This window comes from Phodopus roborovskii, unplaced genomic scaffold, assembly GCF_943737965.1.
Source record: "Phodopus roborovskii unplaced genomic scaffold, PHOROB, whole genome shotgun sequence".
NCBI lineage: Eukaryota > Metazoa > Chordata > Mammalia > Rodentia > Cricetidae > Phodopus > Phodopus roborovskii.
This window is the reverse complement of record NW_026126407.1, coordinates 234,760-259,022: the sequence shown is the minus strand read 5'-3', so window position 1 is coordinate 259,022 and position 24,263 is coordinate 234,760. Positions and strand designations below refer to the sequence as shown.

Below are 24,263 nucleotides of genomic sequence, written 5' to 3'. Positions count from 1 at the left end.
AAGTATATGCTGGTCGAGTAGTAGTGTCAGACAGATGCCTTTAATCCCAGTATTCTGGAGGCAGAGGCAGATGGATTTCTGTGAGTTCAAGGCCAGCCTGGGCTACAGAGTGAATTCCAGAACAACCAGAGAAACCCTGTCTCAAAAACAAATAAAAAGGGTACATGCTGGGTACCTATTATGTTCAAGCAACTTTTCTAGGCACTGAGGATAAAAAGATGCACAAAGCAATCTGAAGGCAGGGGGAAACAGGTAGATTCGGGTGTTTCAGACTAACATTGGCTTCAGACCAAGTTTCAAACAAGCCTGGGTTCTATAGTGAGAACCTTTCAAGATTCAGGATGCAGTGGTGCAGACGTCCACCAGCCGAACCATAAGCTTTAAATCTGTGGAGTGCTGTGGGAGTCCAACATTCATTGAAGCCTATTTTCTGATGCCACATTTTCAAAATGTAAAATTAAGCAAATATATTTTAAATATATATTTTATTTAACCCAACATATCAAAACTCATTTCAGCAGGTAATTAGAGTATATGCACTATTACTACTAATGAGCTACTTTACACTCTTTAGGGAAGGGAACTTGTCAGTGTGCACTGTTCACTTACAGCATCTCTCGCTCAGTTCAGACTGGTCACATTTCTAGTACTCAGCAACCACACATTATGGCTAGTGATGACAGGTTGGACAACACAGGGCAAAGGGAAAAGTCAAGTACAGTTAAGAGTCTCCAGTCAAAATGTTTGTTCTTCCTCATTGGAGGCCTTGAACTTCCTAAGCCCTTCTGATTCTGAAACCCAGGTTTATCCTGCCTCAAGTGAAGAGAAGACGAGAGCCTTCACCTCAAACACGATCTAGCTGGCCTCAGCACACCAAACACCACTCACTCCAAAGAGCCTCAGCTCTCAATTCTCCAGTTCTGTAAATGACCTTATTGTCATCCGCTCACTCTGGTCATCTTTATCAACTGATAACGGAGCATCTCACAGAGGTAATGTTAAAATGTAAATTATTTCAGACATGCACCTTCCTCTCCACCTCAAGGCCACTTTGATATAGTGGGTTCTCTTGCCTTAGCATCTCCCCTGACCAGTTTCAACTGTAGCGACTATTCCCTAGGCCCTTCATAGCGTTCTTTCCCTACGGAATAAAGGCTAAATTCTATCACACAAAGTAGAACTTTGCTCCAAGGGCTGCCCTTTATTTACCTAACAAAGCCCAATTGTTTGCTCTTCCCAGATTGAACAAGGTCACTTACCTTCTGGCCCGGATACTTTTTATTTTTGTAAAATTAACCACCTCACAATCACAAAGCCGACTTGAGGTTTTGAAGCAGTAGTACACTAAATGACATACAATCGGGGCCACTGTCCCCTTAGCTCCTTCACAGTCCCTAATTGCCTTTTTAGTTAAAGCACCTTTTTAATTCAGCAAAACTCATGCGGGCAGGAATAGAAAATAAAGGTGGAACGATTCGACCTTTCGTCCCTGGGCTCACTGTAATAATTTCTCCAATTACTATCTTCAATATCTAAGAATCTGAGACATTCTAGGAAGCTCAGGTCCGCAGCGCCCCAAGCCGCCACTGAAACCCACAACTCCTCAGTTCAAACCCTCCAAGCCGAACAGCGGCACAGGTGGCGGCTGGAGGGGGCGGGTCCGAAGGGGCAGGCCCGGCCCGGCTTACTGCGCCTGCGCGCTGCCTCTCCTACAAGGACCCGTATTTAAAGAGACAGGCGGTCCAGTCATCGTGCGAGGCCGGCGGCCTTGTGGGCTCTTAGTCGGGAGGCCCGTGTGGAGTGTCGGAGCCTGGACAGCCGGGAAGGAAGGTGAGGGCGGCGCGGCTCGGCGCGGGGCGCGGTGTGGGGAGGGATAGGGCCGGGGCCGGGCCGAGCGCGGCGTGGCTGGGGAGCTCGTGGCTCCTCCCTCCGCCCGCCGCTCAGCCTGGGGGCACACCCTCCGTGACGTGGCGGCCCCCCGGGAGCCCACGGGAGGCCCGCGGCCCCCGAGACCCCAGGCGGGCACCGGGGAGGGCGGGTGCCGGCCGCGCCCGAGTGGGCGTCCCCAGGGGTTCGGGGTCTCTCCCCGCCGCTCGCTGCGCCGCCGCGGCTCCGCAGGAGAGCCTGTAGGCAGAGCGGCGTGCTGCCCTCCGCGGCCCCGGGGCTCCCGAGCCTCCCCGCGCCGCTCGGCCCGGGTGGCTAATTGTCCTGTCCCGGGCTGGGGGCTGCCTCCGCCCACGGTAATCTGCGGAAATTGAACGCCTACTCGCCCCTAGCTAGCTCCTCCCCGGCCCTGCAGTCCTTCAGTCGCCTCTCCTATTCTTAAACGTAGGGCTTGTGTGACCCACTATGAGTCTCCCAGTTCACGGACCGTCCTTCTTCCCCCCCCAACCCCCCCACCAAGCTGTACATCGCCAAATACACGAGTTTGGTATACATTCTCCGAGAATTCAGAACTCCACCACCACCAGCTCGCCCTCGAACTGGTCATTTCCTAACCACCCCATGAGTTGGTTCCAATCCTAGGGGTTGTTTTCCTTTGGAGGCGGACGGGCTTTCTATGTAGTCCGGCGAGACTGGAATATACTAAGTAAACCGGACTATCTAGCTTCGAATACGCACAGCAGTCCTTCTGCCTTTGCTTTCTGAGTGATGAGGTGAGATTATAGTCGAGAAACACCATAATTAGCTCTTAATCCTGTTTTGAAAATAAAACTGGGGCCAGTTGTGGTGGTAGCACACCTTTAATCCCTGTACTCAGAACTCCAGCCAGCTTGCTCTACATAGTGGCTTCCAGGATAGGACAGCCAGGGCTATATAGAAAGATCATGTCTCCAAAAACCTAAAATAAATTGAAGCCGGGTGTGGTGATGGCATGCCTTTAATCCCAGCACTTGGGAAGCAAGAGGCAGCCTGGTCTACAGAACGAGTTCCAGGAAAGCAGCGACTGTTACACAGAGAAACCCTGTCTCAAAAAACAAAAATTAAATAAATAGATAAATTGAAGTTAGGCTTGGTGGCTCACACTTACAATGCCAGCACTAGAGAACTGGAGGCAGAAGGATTGGCTGTTTAGGGCCGTCCTTCTTTACATAGCAAGTTGGAGGAAACCAGGCTGCCTGGTATCTGGCCCCCATCTCATAGGTAGGCTTGGCCTCCCATCCTTTCTTCCATAGTAAACCTGCTGTGCTCTGCTCTGTGTAGCACTACAGTGAGTAAAGCAGGCTTTTTGTTGACACAATAGCAATTTCACTTTACAGCAGTGTGCAGACTGAAAATAGTTTCTAGCATATTGGAAATTAAAACTATAAAGCCACCTAAGTAGTTATAAATGTAAGAAGGGGTAAGTATAATCACTGTTTCCACTTGGATCTCACTCTTACCGTCCAGTTTTTTCAGTTTTCCCTGATTCAGAATGCTGAATTAAGCAAGGGGATTGCATATTCTTTTTCTAATGATTTTACTCTTAGAACCCTATTACTTGAATTAGGTACTACTGTGAGCTACATTTTACAGATGGAGTCGGACTAGAAAGGTAAAGCAACTTGCTGAGGGTCACACAACTGATTAATGGTTGAGCAAGGTTTTGAACCCAGGCAGTCAATGTGATTATAGGCTCTAATGAGTTACCTCTCAAAGGGGAGCTTCTTCTGAAATCCCAAATCTATTAATAGTGCCTTAAATGTTTTCTATAGGTGGCTCATGTGTTATATTTCACAGGGAAACTTCATAAACACGATATAAGTTTTCTTAGTTTTTAAGACAGAGCTTCAGAATCTTAATAATGTTTAAAGAGTACATCCATTATTAGTATCTCATGTTGTTGGTGTTGCATGCCTCTATGAAAACTGGCTTTTCCTGTATTGGAACTCAATTTCAGCCTAAGTGAATGCATTGGGAAGTACTTAATAATCACATATAAGATTCTGGCCATTAAGAAATTGGAAGCCTGGGGGCCGGAGAAATGGCTCAGTGGTTAAGAGGACTGGCTGCTCTTCTAGAGGACCTGAGTTCAATTCCCAGCAACTTTATGGTGGCTCACAACCATCTGTAATGTGATCTAATGTCCTCTTCTGATTGATGCCCTATTCTGTCATTCAGGCAAACATGCAAATAGAGCAGTCATATACCAAAAAACAAAACAAACTCATAAATATCTTTTAAAAAAAGAAATTGGAAGCCTGACTTCTTCATATCTTTGTGTTTATTTTCCACCCTTTCATTCAGCTATATGACTTTGGCTTTCAAGATCCTCTTCCCAAGAAACCTTTGTGCCCTTGGCAGAAAAGAACTGTGCCTGTTCCCTGAACAGAATCACTGGCCTGTCATAAGACAGTTCAGCCAGTGGTTGGAAACAGATCTCCTTCGTGGGTGCTGCCTCCTGCAGAGAAGAAAGCCTGCCCTATCTTTCCAGGGAGGTCATCTAAGACCACGAGCCACCCACCTTGTTTTCTTCCCAGGGTCGCATGTGGGACTCTGTACTGGCCCCAGTAAGATGGCGGAGCAGCGGTTCTGTGTGGACTATGCCAAGCGGGGCACAGCTGGCTGCAAGAAATGCAAGGAGAAGATTGTAAAGGGCGTATGCCGCATTGGCAAAGTGGTGCCCAATCCCTTCTCAGAGTCTGGGGGTGATATGAAAGAGTGGTACCATATTAAGTGCATGTTTGAGAAACTGGAGCGGGCTAGGGCTACCACCAAAAAAATTGAAGACCTCACAGAGCTGGAAGGCTGGGAAGAACTGGAAGATAACGAAAAGGAACAGATCAGCCAGCACATTGCAGGTGGGATTTAGAACCTGCTTTCTAGACTTACTGGTACTGATAGACTAGGGCACAAGGAGACTAGAGTCTAGAATATTTCTTTCTTTGTGCATCTTGCTTGGACACAAATTCAAATTCACAGAATAGTTATAAGGATAAAATTAGTGCCAAGAACACTCAGTCTCTTTAGACATATTTCCCTCTTGATACTAGTCATTTTACTTTATCATTTCTGTTTATGTGCTCAATCTCTACATATGAGGCTTGTTTTTTATTGAACCATTCAGAGAAAGTGTGTCATCAGGCCCTGTAGGTACTCCAGCATGTATCTTAAAAATAGGATCTTCTCTTATATGATCATAGTTTACCTGTCAACCTCAGTAAACTCTCCCTTGATGTAACACTTCATTTATATACTGTTTTGTCTGCTGACTGAATGCTGTAATATAGTAGTACATTTTCCTCCATTGCAGGATATAATCAGATTAGGTACTGCATTTAATTGTCATGTCTCTTTGGCTTCCTTTACTCTGTAACATTTCCAGAAGGTCTTTTTGGTTTTTAGTTTTCAGTTTAGGATGTATTCTTGCCATGCCATGTAGCTAGGGCTGTCTTCATACTTGGAGCAATCTTCCTGCTTTCTTTCCCCAGGACTAAGATTATAGCCTTGTGCCACCAAGTCTGGTACTCCATGGTCTTTATTTTAGATGTTGATATTTTTAAAGAATAAAAGACCGATACCACCATTTTAGCTGTCAACTTGCTATCTTTACGAACTTGGTAGATTACTACTTTTCATCAGAGATTTAACAGTTCATTATGGTACTTACTTGTTCCCTATTTGTCCAGCTAGTAGTCCCTTTAGGGTTGCTTCTATAGCGTGCATATTCTATTCTCTCTTGTCATCCACCCCCCCATCTCCCTAACAACCCCCCACCCCACCCCCGCAGTCTTGCTGTGTAACAGTAGTTGACTTTAAACTCTCAGTCTTTTTTGCATCTCAAGTCCTGAAGTTGCACACATCTGCCAACCTTACCTGGCAGATCCTTTTCACTGAATGTTAGCTAGGTGGGGTGGCACAAGCCTGCAGTCCTAGAGACTCGGGAGTGAGTTTATGGCCTGCCATGCCATGTTTTTAGTGCTATGCATTAGGTATAAGAGGATGCTCTTTACTTTCTTCTATGTGTCCTCCCATAGCTCTGGCAGTAGCCATTCCTCTGAGGGATCTGAATTCCCATTAATGGAAAATAGTTTTGGAAACCAAAATCTGGATGCTGTATGTTTCATCATCATAGGATATCTTTGCATCTAAGTCCTTAGAACAGACAACTAGAAAGATATATGCATGCATATACAAAAAAAAAATCACATACATATATCTACATGCACGCACTTACTCCTATATGCATATCTGAGGACTCTTAGAGTCTCTAGAATAATAGATCTAAAGGCTATGGCTCTAATGATGGGCCTCTTCTTATTCTTGACCTTTGTTAACTGATTCTGTCTCATTTGGGGCAGGGAATGGGGGGTGGGGAGAGGAAGTGAAGTCAACAGGAATTTTACTACCTGGGCCAAGCAGGCATGCTCTGCTTTCTTTGATTTTTGTTTTTGTTTTTGTTTGTTTCTTTTTTACTTTGTTATTTCTATATACTGGGGCTATTTCACAGAGCTAGTTTTCTCTATCAAAATGTGATTACTGGGGCTGGAGAGGGCTCAGCAGTTAAGAAAGAGCAAAGGTGGCTCTTCCATCTGTAACTCCAAACCCAAGGGATCCAGTGCCCTTTTCTGGCTTCCCTGGGTATCAGACACACACGTGGTACACACATATGTGCAGGCAAAACACCCATTTGCATAAAAATAAAAATCTTTAAAAATAAAACATTATTACTGATTTTCTCCAAATCTGTACTTTTTAAGAAATTATTATGTATTAAATAAGAGGTGGGGGAATTTTGATAAAATTCAAGTTACCAACAGAGGTAAATGATCCCCCAAATACTTTTTTTTTTTTGCTGCCCAATACTCTTTTACCTTTTCCCAACACTCAAAAGACCAGCCAGCTTGGGATTACAGTGCAGTAGAAACTTACCAAGCAAGGATTTGAGAAGTGTTGATAAAATCTTCAGAAGCTTCCTTAGCAGTTTCTCTCTCTCTGAAGGACATTTCTGTTCTTTGTGGGTCCTGTAGACCTGTCTTCTAAAGCAGCTGGAACACCAAAGAAGAAAACAGCTGTCCAGGCTAAGCTGACAACCACTGGCCAGGTGACATCCCCCGTGAAAGGTGCTTCACTTGCTACTAGTACCAATCCCCGGAAATTTTCTGGATTTTCAGGTAAGATGTGTTTAGGCTACTTTCCCTGTTAAGGTTCTCCTTTGTTTGGTGTCTTCTTTGGGTCTCTGACTAAGTCAAAACACTGCATTACCAAGTGTCAGTAACTGGCTCCGCTGTCATTGCATTTCTCTGTTGTAGCAGGAATTTGTTGGTTTTGTCAAGACTTCTACTTGAAGTTATTACCTGGGTCAAAAAGGTTTTTCTAACCTGCTCTTTGCTTCTTGGTTGTTTGGTTAGTTGGTTTGGTTTGGTTTGGTTTGGTTTTTCAAGACAGGGTTTCTTTGTGTAGCCCTGGCTGTCCCACAACTCACTGTGTAGACCAGGCTGCCCCCAGATTCAGAGATCTGCCTGCCTGCTGGGGTTAAAGGCATGTACCACCACTATTTAGCTACTTCTTGGTTTTTGTTTTGTTTTAATAACAGAATTCTGAGAAGTGTCCCCAAACTTGCCTGAACTATCCCTTGATAGTTGTTTTCCCTATATTCCCATAGTTGAGATATATGAGTGAGGAGCCAGAAGGAAGATCTGAATGACAGGTGTCATGTTTTGTTGGGAGACAACAATAGAGCCCAGTGATAAAGTAGGTGAACTTGGGAATTAACAGGCTCTGGATTTAGATTTCATCTCCTATCTCATTTATGTCTTGGCAAGATAAACAATACATTGTAATCATGCACACACATTTGTAAGTTGTTTCTGTTGTGTAACAAACTACTATTCCTGGACTGGAGTCAGTAAAACTTTGCTAGAACCTATGTTGCAGATGGGAATTGTTCATTTATTGACTATAGATAAGAGAAAACATTGGCTTTTGTTCTTCACTTAACCTGAAGAAGTGCTTTTCTGTTATGCTCATTATGCACATTTTATGAATGAACTGAAGTTCAGGCTCACAATTGAGCTTTTATTGTGCTGATGTCTGTTTGTCCCAGTAGTGTATTATTTATCATATGTACCCTATAGTCTGTTTATTGTTCGAGATAAACAATTCTTTTGACTGGCTCAGTTGAAGAAAATAAAATGAAACCCTTTGGACTTCAGAAGTTTGAAGATTCAAAGAAGCCTAGATGTGAAGTCAGGAGAATTGAGGTTTGGTCCATGATGACAAATAACTTGGTACTTTGAGCAAGTCTTCACCTATGTGAGCCTCTGTGGCTTTGTCTGGGGACTGTGGGATATAACATTATAAAAATGATGTCTGAATCTGTAGGAGTTATTTGTTTGTTTTAATATATATATATATATATATATATATATATATATATTTATATATATATATTGTGTTCTTCCTGCATGTATGCCTGCAGGCCATAAGAGGGCACCAGATCTCATTACAGATGGTTGTGAGCCACCATGTAATTGCTGGGAATTGAACTCAGGACCTCTGGAAAAGCAGCCAGTGCTCTTAACCTCTGAACCATCTCTCCAGCCCCCAATCTGTAGGGGTTTTACACACATGCACACACATAAACGTTTTCGTTCTGTTTAAGAGAGAGAGCCTTGGCCTGGAGAGATGGCACCTGTTAAAGGCTATATAAGAAAGAGGGTCTTCTGTCCAGTCTGTTCTAAAATTAAGATCCTCCTGCCTCAGCCTCCCAAGTGTTAGAAATACAGGCATGAACTGCCATCTCTGGCAGTTTTTATTATTTGAAAACTCAGGTTTGTTTGTTGTTGGTAGTAGGCCAGTGACAGGGATGCAGAAGAGTCCAGGTGACAATAAAGAAACATGATTCTGGAAAGGCTCTGGTCTTGTGAATGGAATTTAGAGGAGTTGAAAGGAATAGGGTGTGCTCCTTCTTGGACCTAACTAAATACTGTGCTCTGGAAAGATCCCTGTCCCACATCATTTTTAGATTCCAGGTTAGGGATGATGACAGATTTACAGTGTACAAAACCCAAACAAGAAGCCTTGGTTAAACAGCTCCTTGCTATAACAACTCTGCCTTGGCCTTGTAAATGGTCACAAAGAAGAGAGGAATAATCACCAAGAATTCTCTCTCTCAAAATAAAACTGCCTTTTATTTTGACAGCCAGAAAAGTCAAACTAGGGTGTACTGGTAGTCCTGACTTTCTTGCTAGCATCCCTGTCTTGGCTCTTTTACCAAGGAAGTAGGTGGTCTTGAAAGCTATCTATTCTTGGGCATTGGTCTCCTCAGTAGGGGGACAGTGAACTCCATAATCTGATAGGTTTGCAACAGCGCTGACAACCCATGATGCCAATATTTCAAATTAGTGTGTCCTTTGATTTCTTCTTCCTTTATCATCCCAGCCTTTCTGGAGTCAGAATTACAATTGCTTTGAGATCCATCTGATGGCTATGGCATGAAAGTACCTTTGTTCCTATGTGAGATGTTCACATGAACAGATGATGCTCAGTCCAGTCATCAAGCAGTGGTATTTGGGCCAATTACTTACCCTTCATATCTGTACTTGTGACATGGATCCAGTACATCTACCTCCAGTGACTCTTTGGGGGGGGGGGTTATATAAGACTACTTATAAAGCTCTAGCAAAATTTCATTTTTTTTTTTTCATTTCTCTTTGGGCATCCCAAAAAGGAAAAATTAATTATCTGTGTTGTTTCTCTCTCCAGCAGTCAAAACCAACAACACTGAGCAAGGCCCATCAAGTCCTGCCCCTAAGACAAGTCTGTCTGCAAGTAAATGTGACCCTAAGCACAAAGACTGTCTCCTACGAGAGTTCCGGAAGCTGTGCGCCATGGTGGCTGAAAATCCTAGCTACAATACAAAAACCCAGATCATCCAGGACTTCTTGCAGAAGGGCTCTGCAGGAGGTAGGGCTGTGAGCACCCTGAGTATGTTCCCTCTGAAATGCTCAGAGCCATGACCAGCTTTATGGATGGGCATAACACACTGGAGTCTTGACATTCAGATAATCTTGTTGTAACTGTCACCAGACCCTGCATATCATATAGCCAGTTCTGTTCAGGGTGCTTGGCCATTTTCTTCCTCTTCCCTTATTTTGCCCTAAGGAGGCAGAAGGACCCATTTAATCAGTAGAGAAATAGTCTGCTTGCATATGTAATTAGGTGAGTCACATGCCAAGTGTGGAGCAGAATCACTTGGTTCTGTTTCTTTCATAGATTAGCAAAATGTCAGTCAGTATTTGTTACATCATCACAAAGTGAAAGTCGGGGCCTCTCCCAGTGGGAGATCGTGGGATAAAGGTGAGGCAGACAAAAACCATAGTCACTGACTACTGCTACTGTAGTAATACATTCAGGGAGCTGTGGGAAGCAGTCCCTGCCTTTTTTTTTTTTTTCCTAATGGTAATTCAGATAGGGCCTTACTGGGCATCCTTCATTATCTGGGATCTTACTGTAGACCAGAATGGTCTTGAACTCATAGACATCTGCAGGCTTCAGCCTCCAGAGTGCTAGGATCAAAGCTGTGTACCAGCACACCTGGCAGCTTCATTTCTTAATGGAGTTTTCTTTCTTTTGTCTTCAGATGGCTTCCATGGTGATGTGTACCTAACAGTGAAGCTGCTGCTGCCAGGAGTCATTAAGAGTGTTTACAACTTGAACGACAAGCAGATTGTGAAACTTTTTAGCCGAATTTTTAACTGCAATCCAGATGAGATGACCCGGGACCTAGAACAGGTCAGAGGCGGGTGTTGGGAAGCCACACTCTTGCCAGGATAGCCTTCCCATAGCCAGCTTTCAAAATAACTGAGAACCTACTGGGGTAGGGAACTGAAACTTACTAGACAAGATTCTGTTAGAGGGGGGGAAGCTGAGTATGAGGACACAGCTGCTCCTTTCATAAGTTTGATTACTGAAAACTTACCACCGCCAAGCCACAAGGGACTTGAGACTTCCTTTTGGCTGTTGTGGGCTTTATTTGCTTGCTTGCTTTCCTTCTTTCTGTGGACTTTCCATTCGTCTTTGGCTTGTTCATGACTCCAGCCTTGGAAAGTTTCTATCCAAATGTCTACTGGTGAGAGGACTGTGTCTCAGTTCAGGTTCTAAATAGGAATCAGATTGGCTTGGTTTTGAGATTAGTGCTACGTATCTACTCAGCAAGTGGACACCCTCATGTGACTAGACAGGCCCCTTGTAGGATCTGGCTGGGAGCGAGTTCTCAAGAACTACTTTGGGCCATGTGCTGTGGTTGAATTATTGATTTATCATTAGTCCAAAGCTCCCTGGGGTTGCAGCAGTGGCATTTTGGTTTTTGGAGACAGGGTGACGTGTCAGAGACGATCAGAGTCTTCTTTGAGCAGAGCAAGTCTTTTCCCCCAGCTGCCAAGAGCCTCCTCACCATCCAGGAAGTGGATGCCTTCCTCCTGCACCTCTCCAAGCTCACCAAAGAGGATGAGCAGCAGCAGGCCCTTCAGGACATTGCCTCCAGGTAGGGGAGCTTCCCTATTCAAACCAGACCCAATGGGGATGAGCTAGGGAGGTGGGCTGCTCTGAGAAGGAAGGTTTGGAGATCAGAGTTCTTCAGAGATTAAGCTGAATATGCCTTGTCTCTTTAGGTGTACAGCCAATGACCTTAAGTGTATCATCCGGCTGATCAAACATGATCTGAAGATGAACTCGGGTGCAAAGCATGTGTAAGTACCATAGCTCCTCTGACAGCCTGAACTGCCAACTTCCTCTTTCTCCACTGCTTTCAGGACTTAGGAGACTGTTACAGGTTCAAACCCTAATTGTTATTCCCTCTGGAACCCTAACTCAGCTCCACACCCATTTTCTCACATATAAAATGGAGGTAGCTGTCTTTAACACAAAGCTGCTATAGCTGCAAGTCCATAGCAGGCTTCTTGTCCTTCCCAGCCCCTCCCTCTGCCAAGGCTACACCAAGTAAGGCACAGAGTCTCCACACCCTGAGTGCTCTGTTCTGTCTTTTCCTGTGCCAGCTTTGACTTCCAACCTTTTGCCTTTGTAACATCTGCAAAATTCAAGTTTAAAAAGAAAAAAAAAAAAAAAGAAAGAAAGAAATTAGAAAAAAAAATGTAGTGTTTTAAATAAATTTGACCACTTTGTGTTGGGGCACATTGGTAACTATCTTTGGCTCCATGTGCTTACTACTCTAAGTTGAACACATCTTCAAGTTACTTAAGGATGGAACAAGGCTACTTCCCCAGTGCCTCTCCTGCCTGTGACAGACTGCTACCCTATGCCATAATGTCAGATGTAGAAGTTTGTTTTCTTGCTCCTGTTCCCCTTGGCAGGTTAGATGCCCTTGACCCCAATGCTTATGAAGCCTTCAAAGCCTCACGCAACCTGCAAGACGTGGTGGAGCGGGTCCTTCGCAATGAACAGGAGGTGGAGAAGGACCCAGGCCGGCGACGGGCTCTGAGTGTTCAGGCCTCACTGATGACTCCTGTGCAGCCCATGCTGGTGAGGAACAATGCCTTGTCCCTACTGTCCATGTCTCTTCAAGTTGCTGGTATCTGAAGGGGGATTAAGGCAAGGGCTCTTTCTTGCCTAGAGAAGTGTGAGGAAGGAAGAGTGGAGACGAGCAGAGCTAGGCTGGGAAGTAGAGGTGCAGAAGAAGGCGGTGGTGGCAATCTGGTACATCCTTAGCCTAGTCTCCAGCCCTGCCACCATCAAGCCCTACAGTCTGGAATGGGCCACCCAGCCTCCTTGGCACTTTACTTTCCCTGTGGGAGTGGCATGTGAGACCAAGTAGTTTAGCATCACACTTGAAGACAGGGCTATGCTCAGTAGCTCCCAAGGCTGTGACCTCCTGCAGGATAGCTCAGAGCCAGCAACAGAGTCAGGCCTCATGTGACAAGCAGAAGAAGCTCAAGGAATAAAGCCTCACTCCAGTACATAACTAGGGTTTCTGCACCTTTAGTGGAGATGGGCTGTCCCTTCTGATTTTTATTTGCAGCAGAGTCAGTATCTGCTGCTCTGCCATTTGCTATGAGTCCCTTGGGCTTCCCAGGGCATGCAAGGAATTCTTCTTCTCCTTCTTTTCCTTCTCCTTCTTTTTTTCTTTTCTTTTTTCTTTTTTTGAAACCAAGGATTGTGATACTAAATCCTTGGGTTAGGCGTTTTTTACATTTATGTTTGAGATAGGGAAGAATTCTCTTGCTACCAAAAATACAGGATAGCCAGTGCAGAAATAGTATGGCCTCCATGTCAGGGACAGAACCACCTCCCTCATCTGAAGAAAGGGCTCTTCTGTGGCCGTGCTTCCCATAGTGTTTCCCACAGCCTTGTCTAAGAATGATGTGGATTGAATGCTTAGTGCTCCAGCACACAGGCTTCGGAGGAAGGCGTAGATGCACATCTGAATAACTGTTTACTGAAACCCGACCTTAAGTAAATGCATAGTCTCCCAGACTTAAGTTCTCCCTGCAGCATTTGTCATGTAAGGAATCATCAAAGAGGAAAGGACATTGTGTCTTGTCCCCTAACGAGAACTCCCCTACCCCCAGTGGTAGTTACTGTTTGGGTCTGGCTTGTGCTAGTATGTGAGTAAGTATGTCTGTGTCTGGGAATCCTGTCCTGTCAGTCTCAGGTTATAGTCACCGTGCCAGACTCACTGTCATGGGCCCTCTTCACTTTTACCTCCAGTGTCACTCACACTGTGATAGCAAGTATGTTTAATTAGCCAGGTGACTTTTCAGAGCCTAAATTGAGAAAAAAAAAAAAAAAACCTTCAGAAAAACTTTATTTAGTCTAGAATAGATAATATTTATCTTTTTCAGAATGTAAACTGTTAAGCCAATTCTGGTGATGGATTAGATTAGATTATTTTTTTTTTATTTGAGACAGTCTTGCTATGTATCAACTGATAATTTTATAATCAGAATATAGCATTGCCTGGCCCTTTGCAATGCCATCACCCCTTGAGCAGCAGTCAGTCCTGAATCAGTTCCAGAACCCAGTTCTGTCCTGACAACCCCAAACCCAGGCTCTGCTAAGGAGCCCCAGTTGAAGAGATCCAACATTTGCTTTCTCCATCTCAAGGCCGAGGCCTGCAAGTCCATCGAGTATGCAATGAAGAAGTGTCCCAATGGCATGTTCTCTGAGATCAAGTACGATGGTGAGCGAGTCCAGGTGCATAAGAAGGGGGACCACTTCAGCTACTTCAGCCGCAGTCTCAAGCCTGTCCTGCCTCACAAGGTAATAGCCTTTTGGCCAGGATTTTCTCCTTCCTACCTGTAAGAATCACCGGGCCAGAACTGCTGGGCCTTCCCAGCTAACTTTGCAGAAGGGAATTTGTTTTTATCTGTAAATGAATGGAGGGAATTCATTCCTGGACTTTGCTAGTAATGAAAGCCTGCTCAGCTGGGACAACCAGAGCCCAGACAGGGGTTAGTCAAGCAGGAAAGAGCTCCCTGGATGGTGCAGTGTGACAGTGAGCTCAGTGCAAATCTTTGGTGTTTGTGTGTTCCCTGTGCTCCTAGGCTACATTAAGGTTCATGTACAAGGAACTATTGAGCTGTTGTTCATTAGTTTGCTCAACAAATATTTCTCAAATGCTATGCATTGTTGTAGCTAGTGGACATATGAAAGTGCAAACAATAGGTCAAAGTTCTGACCTTCATGGAGTTTATCATTTAAGTGGACAATATTGTGGGGACAATATTGACCCCTGCCCCAATCAGGATTTATGGGAATTAGAACTTCATTTCTCAGCCTTCCTCAACTCCCAGGGCCAGTCTTTTGAGGTGTGTGGGAGAAGCAGCTGGGTTATACAGCCCCAGTAGCTTGTGAGGAATTGCTGCCCCCTTCCTTCCTTCCAAGTTCTGATTGGTTTCAGAACCTGTGGATTGGGGAATGTGTTGTGTGGTTCAGTAGAGACTTGGTAGCTGGGCCATTTGTTTTATGTGCTCAGCAGGACAGCTGAGAAGTAGTGTTTCATGGAGCTTTAAGTGAAATTCCTTGGTTCCAGGGGCGCTAGAAACTGATCAGGAAATGTTATAAGAAAGAAGGATGTTGTTAGACAGACCTTGTGACCCTGGGACATTTGAACACAGCTGTCTAGAATATGCTTTCTGTACCTTCCTAAATACTGCAGATTGAACCTAGGCTTACACAAGCTAGGCAAGGGCTGTACACTAAGCTCTGTCCCCACTCCATGGCCCTTTGGTTCTAGAAGGGCTAGGTTGTGATAAGAGGGGAGTAAGGATCATTTCCTCATCCCACTCCATACCCTAGGCAGTTACCGCCTGTGTGCTGCTCTCAGCTGAGGAATTAGACCATCATCAGGCTCCTTGGTATCTTTTGTCAAGGAAAAGGTGGGGTTGCGGTGGAACCTCTCCCACAGAGGTCAGAAATTAGGGCTCTCCCTATGTTAGGAAAAATCCAGCCCCAGGGCTCATACTCTGAAGACAGCAGGGACTTCAGAGCTCTCACTTAGAGAAGACCATGTTCTCATTTCTCACTGTTTCCAGGGCTTTGTTGCCTTTGTTGCTGTCAGCCCTGCAACCCATCTATTTTTCCCCATCCCAGTCCTCAGCCTAATAATACCAATCTTCTATAATGGATGCTAATCTCCACCTGCCCATCGTTCCTCTCTCCTCCCAGTTGTCTACCTCCATGTCTTCCTAACATACTCACTCTGTTTCTTCCTTTTTCCTCCAAAATGTCTATACAGCCCACAGAACATGACTCAGAAGAAGCTGACCATTTTCTGGGTCTAGACAGCAGGAATAAAGCAGTTAGGCTGGTCCTTTTTCCGGGTGGACTGACAGCCTAACAGTGCGTTTCACACATTACTTGGGCTTCCATGTGTCCTCTGTACTATTTTGCCTGGGCTTTGATCACTGTGGCTTGGTTTTAGGTCTTGACTACCAAATCATCCTTGCCAAAGCTACCTTTCTATTTCCAGGTGGCCCATTTTAAGGACTACATCCCCAGAGCCTTTCCTGGGGGTCAGAGTATGATCTTGGACTCCGAGGTGCTCCTAATTGACAATAACACTGGCAAACCACTGCCCTTTGGGACTCTGGGAGTGCACAAGGTACAGTTCAGAGTCCTATGTGCAAAATGTGCTGTTAATTTAAAAAGGGGGGATAAATCACTTAGGACAGGACCTGTTCCTCTTTTTGTTCTTCCATAAAAAGGAGTTGCTCATTAGGAACTAACTTAGAATTGAGTTGGTTTTAGTTCAGCACATGTTTTTCTATCACTGTAACAAAATACTGTAGGTAAATATTCTGTAAAGGAGAATAGTTCAAGAGGTTACATACAATCAGGGACTATAGAGGTCCATACCATCCTGGCAAGAACAGGCTGCAGAGCAGAATCATTCAAGTCATGAACTGAGGAGCACAGAAAAGAGAAATCCCACAATCCTTTTAGGAGCACACCGCTATTGACTTAAAACCTTCTTCCACTTCACCACCCTGGGGACAAAGCCTTACCTGGGCCCTTTGAGAAACGTTAGAGATCTGAAGTTAGGTGGGCACCATCTTTGGCATATTCTATGGCCCCGGTCCTGCAGAGCGCCGATGGGACTGTCCACTGGAGGTACAGAAGTGGACTGCTACTCCCCTGATTCTGTGTCTACATGTACTTACTGCCTCATTTCTCTACAGAAAGCTGCCTTCCAGGATGCTAATGTCTGCCTGTTTGTTTTTGATTGCATCTACTTTAATGATGTCAGCTTGATGGACAGGTAAGTTAGCTAGTGTTTTGGTATGTTTTCTTTTGTTTCTGTGTGTTTTTTGTTGTTTTGATTTGTCTTTTCATGTTGTACAGTACTGGGGATGAAATCCAGGACTTTACATATGATCTACCATTGGATTTACATCTTTAAATCCAGATTCTGTCCTGGGGATTTATCTGGGTTGGACCATTAGAGGCTTCAGTTAGAAAAGAGATAGGGGTATGGCTAACATTTATTTGTAGCTTGTACGTGATGCCATGGGTGAAACATCCAGGAGAGAACTGGCAGTCTGAAGTCAGCTGCATCCACAGGCTTAAACCTACATAGCTGTTACTTGTCCTTTACACACTTAGGATTTCTCCATGATCCTGTTTTTATAGCTGCTACATCCTTAATCATAGGAAGAAAGTAGGGGGCTGGAGAGATGGCTCAGAGGTTAAGAGCACTAGTTGTTCTTCCAAAGGACCTGGATTCAATTCCCAGGACCCACATGACAGCTCACAACTGTCTATAACTCCAGTTCCAGATGATCTGTCACCCTCACACAAACTGACACATAGGCGTCAATGCACATAAAATTAAAAAATAATATATTTAAAAAGTTGTACTTCCAGCACACACATAAAATAGGTTAAAAAAATTAAGTGGTTTTTTTTTTTTTTTTTTTTTAACTAAGTAGAAAGAATTGATGGGTTAGGTCTCCAAAGCCTGTCCCAGCCTTGGGTTAGGATTAAGCAGGGTATGGGGCATAACCTGTCAGACTGTTCACTTAGAGACAGCCTGGTGGTTAGGGCATTATCACAAGAGCTATAACATTCAGGTTGGCTCATTAGAGAAAGCATAGCTATAAGCTGGCTGTGAGCCACAGCTCACAGTGGTCCTTCTCCAGTGTTGATGGAGTCCTTGGCAGCAGAACAGAGCATCAGTTTTATCATTGGGCACTGTGTTGTGTTAGAATTCCTGATAAGAGTAGGAAGGAGTCTCTTTCCCTTAGTTCTGCTATTTCCTTCAGGCCTCTCTGTGAGCGAAGGAAGTTTCTTCATGACAACATGGTTGAAATCCAGAACCGGATCATGTTCTCAGAAATGAAGCAAGTCACAGTAAGTTGAGTTCCTATCCTAGGTGGGGATCTGATGATTTTAAAACAGCAGAGAATCCCATGGGATGTGAGAGGATGAGCCTTGAGTATCCTTCTTGTGGGGTACATATATTGCCTAATTGTCCTCACTCTGAAGGACATGGTATGAAAGTCTTTTCCTAGCTAAGCAGCCTAAATCTCAAAGCCACAGCAGCTCTTTAGGGTTTTCCCTCATATCTAAGTGTCTTTTTACATAGTGCATAGAAGTGAACACTGTTGTCTGTTCTCACATTATCTGCACATCTCTCTTACTGTCCCTCAGAAAGCCTCAGACCTGGCTGACATGATAAACCGGGTGATCCGAGAGGGCTTAGAAGGGCTGGTGCTAAAGGATGTGAAGGTAAGATGGCTACACCCTTGTCTTCTCCTGCTGGAGATAGAGGCACTGTAGGTGGGAGAGAGTGAAACCTATATGGGAGTCTTTCCTACTTAACTGGGGCAGGCTGGTTCTGGATCTGAAGATGGCTTTGTGGGTCCTGTAATGCCTGGACACAGAAATCTGGCTGGGCCATAGTGGTGAAAAGATAGACCCTACCTTCCTATAGTTTCTATTCTCTGTGATGTGTTTATTGTGTCCCCTCAGGGTACATATGAGCCTGGGAAGCGGCACTGGCTGAAAGTTAAGAAAGACTATTTGAACGAGGGGGCCATGGCAGATACAGCTGATCTAGTGGTTCTTGGGGCCTTCTATGGGCAAGGGAGCAAAGGTCAGTGGCGTCTGGTCCCTGTGGTGGTATTCTATCAGAAGACACACACTGGCTTTCTTGCTTGATTTGCTGGTCATGGGATTGCTTGGTCCTGAGATCTGGGGCCCTGGTCACATCAGGCAGGGACATCTGGGAGCCTCAGGCTTACACAGAGTTAGTAAGAAGAGCTGATGCCCCCAAGCCTTTTAGCCTAAATTGATCACTAACACCCATATGGTAAAAGGAGAGAAATGACTCTCACAAGTTGTCCTTTGACCTCCACACACTGTAGCATGTTTGAATACTAGAGTGTGATTGACTGCACACAAGTAGACACTCACATACACACACAAAAATGTCTTAATAAAAAAAAAGGACAAATAATAAAAAGAAGCTGGTCAAGAATGGCTTCTGCTGTCCTGACACAAGAAGCTCAACACCAGCTGTTTTGAGGCCTGACAGCCTCCTCCTCAGAACTGTTTCCTGACTGGGGAGGAAGAAGAGGGCTGAGGAACACTTAACAGTATGTCAGGCACTATTCAATTCCCCACTGCACAGTAAATTGAGTGTGATTAACTTTTTTTGTTTTGTTTGTTTTTTGGGGGACAGGGTTTCTCTGTGTAGCCTTGGTTGTCCTGAAGCTCACTCTGTAGACCAGGCTGGCCTCAAACTCAGAGATCTCCCTGCCTCTACCTCCTGAGTGATGGGACTAAAGGTGTGGACCACCACTGACAGCTACTCTAACACTCTTGATGCTACTAAGCTCTTGGTCCTTCTCCAACCAGCCTATCATGGGCCTTGCCTATTCTAGCCCACACTTAATTCATGTTCCCTTCCCAGGTGGCATGATGTCCATCTTCCTCATGGGCTGCTATGACCCTGACAGCCAGAAGTGGTGCACTGTCACCAAATGTGCTGGAGGCCACGATGATGCCACACTTGCCCGACTGCAGAAGGAGCTAGATATGGTGAAGATCAGCAAGGTGAGAAAGGTGCCTGGTTGGCCCTGGCCCTGACAGTCATCACTCCTGAGACACAGGCTATGCTTTGAGGACTGAGGTCTGCAGGTCTCATTTTTAATTAAGGAGCTTGCTTCTTGGCCATAGGAGCAGGATTAGGCTTTAAAATCTCAGAGGTCCTGTGAACCATAACCTCTCTGGAGAGGAAGGATTACTCGGTGCAAGGGTTCATCCTTTTTAGCTTAGCCATATTTCACAGTCTCATTGCAAAGACAGGATTTAAACCTTGCTCTAGCATGACAGCAGCCCAAAACGGTGTCTTTTCTCCACCAGGATCCCAGCAAGATACCTAGTTGGCTGAAGATCAATAAGATCTACTACCCTGACTTCATTGTTCCAGACCCAAAGGTATCAACTTGATGGTTTGTGGTCCCCACCCAGGAAGTAGTATGTAGTTCTCCAGTGCCACAGAAGTTAGCTCAGCCTTGCTTAAGGTCCACCCAGGATGTGACTTGATATTCAGCCAAATGATAGGCACAGAGCTGAGCAGCCATCACTAAGGACTCTTCCTTAGTAGAAGGGAAGCAAATTCCCACCCACCTGTCCAAGGGCCTCTTGTAGAAGAACTCAGCCCAGGCAGGTTTCAAGAGGAGGCAGAACTGACACATATGCTGCCTGGGTGCTAGCTAGAGCCTCTGTACTTTGACCTGTTTGACATTGTTTCTGGCTGCTGAAGACTTCCTTCTTGGCCATAGATAATCTGTTTTATTTCTGACAGAAAGCTGCTGTGTGGGAGATTACTGGGGCAGAATTCTCCAAAGCAGAGGCTCACACCGCTGATGGGATCTCCATCCGATTTCCTCGATGCACTCGAATCCGGGACGACAAGGACTGGAAATCTGCCACTAACCTCCCCCAACTCAAGGTGCCGGTTCCTAGGCTTTCTAAATGTCGTCCACCCCACTGTCTTGCCCTTAGTGTTGGGCATCTGACCTGTTCACATGTCACTTGGCTTATTATCTCTGTTCCACAAAGACAAAACAAGGAGAGCAATTAGAATTGAAACTCTTCCCCCCATTCACCCTCTTCGGGTCCCCTGAAAAGGCCCTTTTAGCTTCCCACAATCTATTTAGGAGTTGCCCCAGGCCATAGTCCCACTTCACTAATTAAGAACTGAAGTTCACAGGATAGAGAGATGGCTCAATGGTTAAGAGCACTGGCTGCTCCTACAAAAAACACAGGTTTGATTCCCAGCATTCCCACTGCAGCTTACAACTGTCTGTAACTTCAGTTCTAGGGAATTCAGTACCCTCTTCTGGGCTCTGCAGGCAGAAGACATTTACAATTTATATAGTGCATAGACACATATTCAGGCAAACACACATATACTTTTTTTTTTTTTTTTTTTTTTTTTAAGAAAAAGAACCAGGATTTAGGCAGAATATAAGAATGTAGTATTGTATACACCTTTAAAATTTTAGCACTCAGGCAGAGACAAAGTTTCTCTGAGTTCAAAGCCACACTTGTCTATATGGTGAATCCCAGGCTAGGCAAAGCTACACAATGAGACCCTGTCTCAAAAACAAAACTGTGGTTCATCTGAGCCTGTAATCTCAGCACTAAAGGGACTAAATAGGAATCAGCCTCTTAAGTTTAAAGCCAGCCTCTCCCAAAACAAAAAACTTGGGGGCCACCAAAGGTTACTTGCAGCACAGTTTCTTAGATTGCAGCCCCTACTTTGTTCACTAGCTACCTGTGCCAGGCACCACTCTCCCAGACCCATGTCGGGGTAGGGAAGGGAGTGGCGGCACCTGACCCCCCTCTCCCCTTTCTTAGGAACTGTACCAGCTATCCAAAGAAAAGGCAGACTTTGCTGTAGTGGCTGGAGATGAGGGGAGTTCCACTACCGGAGGTAGCAATGGCGAGAATGAGGGCACTTCTGGGTCTGCTGAACCCCGCAAAGCCCCCAAGACGACACCTAGTAAGTCCTCTGCCAGTGGCAAGAAGGCCCAACAGAAGCTGAATAACCCCAATGACAGAGGTGGTAAGTAAGAGGGCCTAGGTGATGGAGAGGGATGTGGGAAGAAAGGGACAGGGCAGACATACATTTTGACTCTGCTGCGGTCCTGTGATTAGATGTCCACTACAACAGACATTCAGTGCATTCCTGGCATGTGACCAGCCACTGACCCATGGACCAGAAACTGTTTGACCAGGCAGGCACCCCTTATCTGCTTAGCAAACCTGAGTAAGAGTACCCAGGGTGAGCCGGTTTTACCTTGCAGCTAGTGCCGGACCCATCTCTTGGCTCCCCGACTCCCAGGGCCATCAGCAGTTGCTTTTGCCTTCTTCTTTCTTATAGGCAGGTCCCAGTTTGTACAGTGCTAGGGATTGGGCCTATTGCTTCATGCATGCTCGGCCAAGTACTACTAACTTTATACCCTGACCTCTGCTGTCCTGCAGGCAACAAGGTGATTCCAAAGCCTTTCCCCATGAAACCAGGAGACAAGCTGGCTGTGAGGTCTTCTCCAGTGAAAGCAGGGGTGAAGAGGAAAGCTGCTGATGAGACCCCAGAGACCCAGTGCCCGACAAAGGTGAGGGTAACAATAGTGCTTGAGACAGGCCAGATTGGCTCAGCCGTGAGTTCCAAGCTTGTGTGTGTGAAGTTGAAAAGCTGTCTGTATTGGTCTGGGGGAAGGCTACTGGAGTCTTTCCCTTCCTGTTCTGGGCAGGCAAGCAGTCCTGCTGCTCCACCCTGTGCCATCTTGTTGCCTTGCAGAGGCGGCGGGCCAGACAGCAAAGAGGGAGGGAGAGCTATGCCAACAGGCAGGAGCTAGAGCCACCGGCCTAGCAAGAGAGGCTGCCGGGGCTGTCAAGTTACAGTTCACATTAAAAAACAAAGCCCAGTCTGGGTGTGGGGTGCAACAGTGCAATTGTGTCTCTCGGAGCAGGTCCACCCAGCAAGGAGAGGGAGACTGCCCTGGCATAGACAACTTCCAGCTAAGGGAGTTTTTTTTCCCTTTTTTTTTTTTAGTCCCTTGTCTGGCAACATCTGTTGAGTACCTACTGAGATCGTAACTAGTCTGTGGTACCCTGGGTGGCTTCTGGCCCAGAGGGTAAATAAACATGATCAACAGAGATTGCACCCCTGCCCAAGCATAAGTACAGAAGTTGAAATCCCAGGGCCTGAACCCACTTCTCAGTAGAAATCATTTCTACCTCTCTTCTCCCCCTGAAGCCCTTACTTCCATACTGAAGAGCAAGATTCCCAGGCCCTCTATCTAGGTAACTGCAGAGCAGACTACATCTTTTTGTTTGTTTGTTTGTTTTTGGAGACAGGGTTTCTCTGTACTGCTTTGGAGCCTGTCCTGGACCTAGCTTGATAGACCAGGCTGGCCTTGAACTCACAGAGATTCACCTACCTCTGCCTCCCCAGTGCTGCGATTAAAGGCATGCGCCACCAATGCCTGGCCTCCAGCAGACTACATCTTTAAGGAGGTATTTTGCATTGGGGTAGCTCTTGGAGAGACACCCTTTTTCCATATCCTGGAGATGTTGGAGCCCATCGCTTTTCCCTTTTCTCCTAGTCAGGGACAGGAGGAATTGTCAGACCTGGGTCAGCCAGAATGACTGAAGGATGGGTTAGCAACACCTCTGCCACCATCTGTGTCCTTCATCCTAGACTATGCATCCCTTGCCTGTATTCTGGTCGGTGGTGTCCCACTTGACCCAGGACTCACTCGGTATGGACTACTGTTTGCAGGTGCTGTTGGATGTCTTCACTGGGGTGCGGCTCTATTTGCCACCTTCCACACCAGACTTCAAACGGCTCAAACGCTACTTTGTGGCATTCGACGGGGACCTGGTACAAGAATTTGACATGGCCTCAGCCACACATGTGCTGGGTGACAGGGACAAGAACACAGAGGCCCAGCTGGTATCTTCAGAGTGGATTTGGGCATGTATCAGGAAACGGAGGCTGATAGCTCCCTGCTAGGACTTCGATCTTCCTCTTTGGGCTGTCCTCACCTGCCCACTCTACTACATGAGGCTCAGCCTAGATGGTAGGGGCCCTTCGCTAAGCAATGTACCGTCTTACACCCTCCAACTCTTCATGGTCCCTTCTGGATTGGGAATAGTTGCTGTGGGCACAAGCAATTCTCTGCTAGTTTAACTAGATCTTTCAGATCTGGGTGCTAGCTTTGTCTTCTTGTTGAAAAAGAAGCCAACCTTAGTTATTTGAGGTGCTGATAACCAACCTATACCCTTTACACATGCTAGGAACAGTGTTTTGCCATTGAACTACAATTTTATAAGAAATCTTAAGCCAGGCATGGTAGTGCATGAGGAGCAAGAAGTCAGGATCAAAATGCATTCTTTTGCCCCAGTTCCATCTCCAGTTTTCCTCAGTGACTAAGGAATGGAGGCTGAGCAGAATCTGTTTTCCTTGTTTGCTCCTTTTCACTTCCGTGTGCATTTTAAAAGCTGTATTTAAACTGTCCTCAGACACTTCTTGTGTGTGTAAAACCCTTATTATGCCTGATCCCTTTTGCTAGGAACCCTCATGTAAAAAAAAAAAAAAAACAAAGTAAACTCCAATGACTAGTTTCCAGGTCCCAGCTTGGAGGGAGAGACTGGCATCTATAGGAAAAGTGGCCTCCTTGGAGACAGAGGCTCCATGAAGGAGGATTTGCCTCCTCAAAACCTGGACAACTCAGGAGTACAGATCCATAGCCAGGAAACTCTACACTTACCCTGCTTACCAAGGCTGGCACCTGTGCCACCTGTGG

General features: G+C 45.6%; 1 protein-coding gene across 2 annotated transcripts; it reads left to right on the top strand.

Moving 5' to 3' along the window:
* Positions 1–1,693: 1,693 nt before the first annotated feature.
* Positions 1,694–23,686, top strand: Lig3 (DNA ligase 3). 2 transcript variants are annotated; one of them, XM_051179765.1, is made up of 20 exons: positions 1,694–1,830; positions 4,228–4,781; positions 6,951–7,094; positions 9,691–9,888; positions 10,565–10,716; positions 11,301–11,467; positions 11,595–11,672; positions 12,294–12,462; positions 14,044–14,199; positions 15,911–16,042; positions 16,620–16,699; positions 17,703–17,790; positions 18,091–18,168; positions 18,412–18,535; positions 19,355–19,497; positions 19,807–19,881; positions 20,252–20,398; positions 21,310–21,517; positions 21,937–22,067; positions 23,237–23,686. In XM_051179765.1, the coding sequence occupies exons 2-20, from the start codon at positions 4,232–4,234 to the stop codon at positions 23,468–23,470; spliced, it is 3,054 nt and encodes a 1,017-aa protein (XP_051035722.1). In that variant the 5' UTR covers positions 1,694–1,830; positions 4,228–4,231; the 3' UTR covers positions 23,471–23,686. The 2 variants fall into 2 exon arrangements, with proteins under 2 accessions (XP_051035722.1, XP_051035721.1); XM_051179764.1 differs by having other exon boundaries at positions 9,688–9,888.
* The last annotated feature ends 577 nt before the right edge of the window (positions 23,687–24,263 follow it).

Coding starts and splice junctions, on each gene's coding strand:
- Lig3 (XM_051179764.1), top strand. CDS start 4,232: ATGACTTTGGCTTTCAAGATCCTCTTCCCAAGAAACCTTTGTGCCCTT. Junction 10,717..11,300: donor TGACCCGGGACCTAGAACAG/GTCAGAGGCGGG, acceptor TTTTGGAGACAG/GGTGACGTGTCAGAGACGAT. Junction 18,536..19,354: donor CTATGGGCAAGGGAGCAAAG/GTCAGTGGCGTC, acceptor TTCCCTTCCCAG/GTGGCATGATGTCCATCTTC.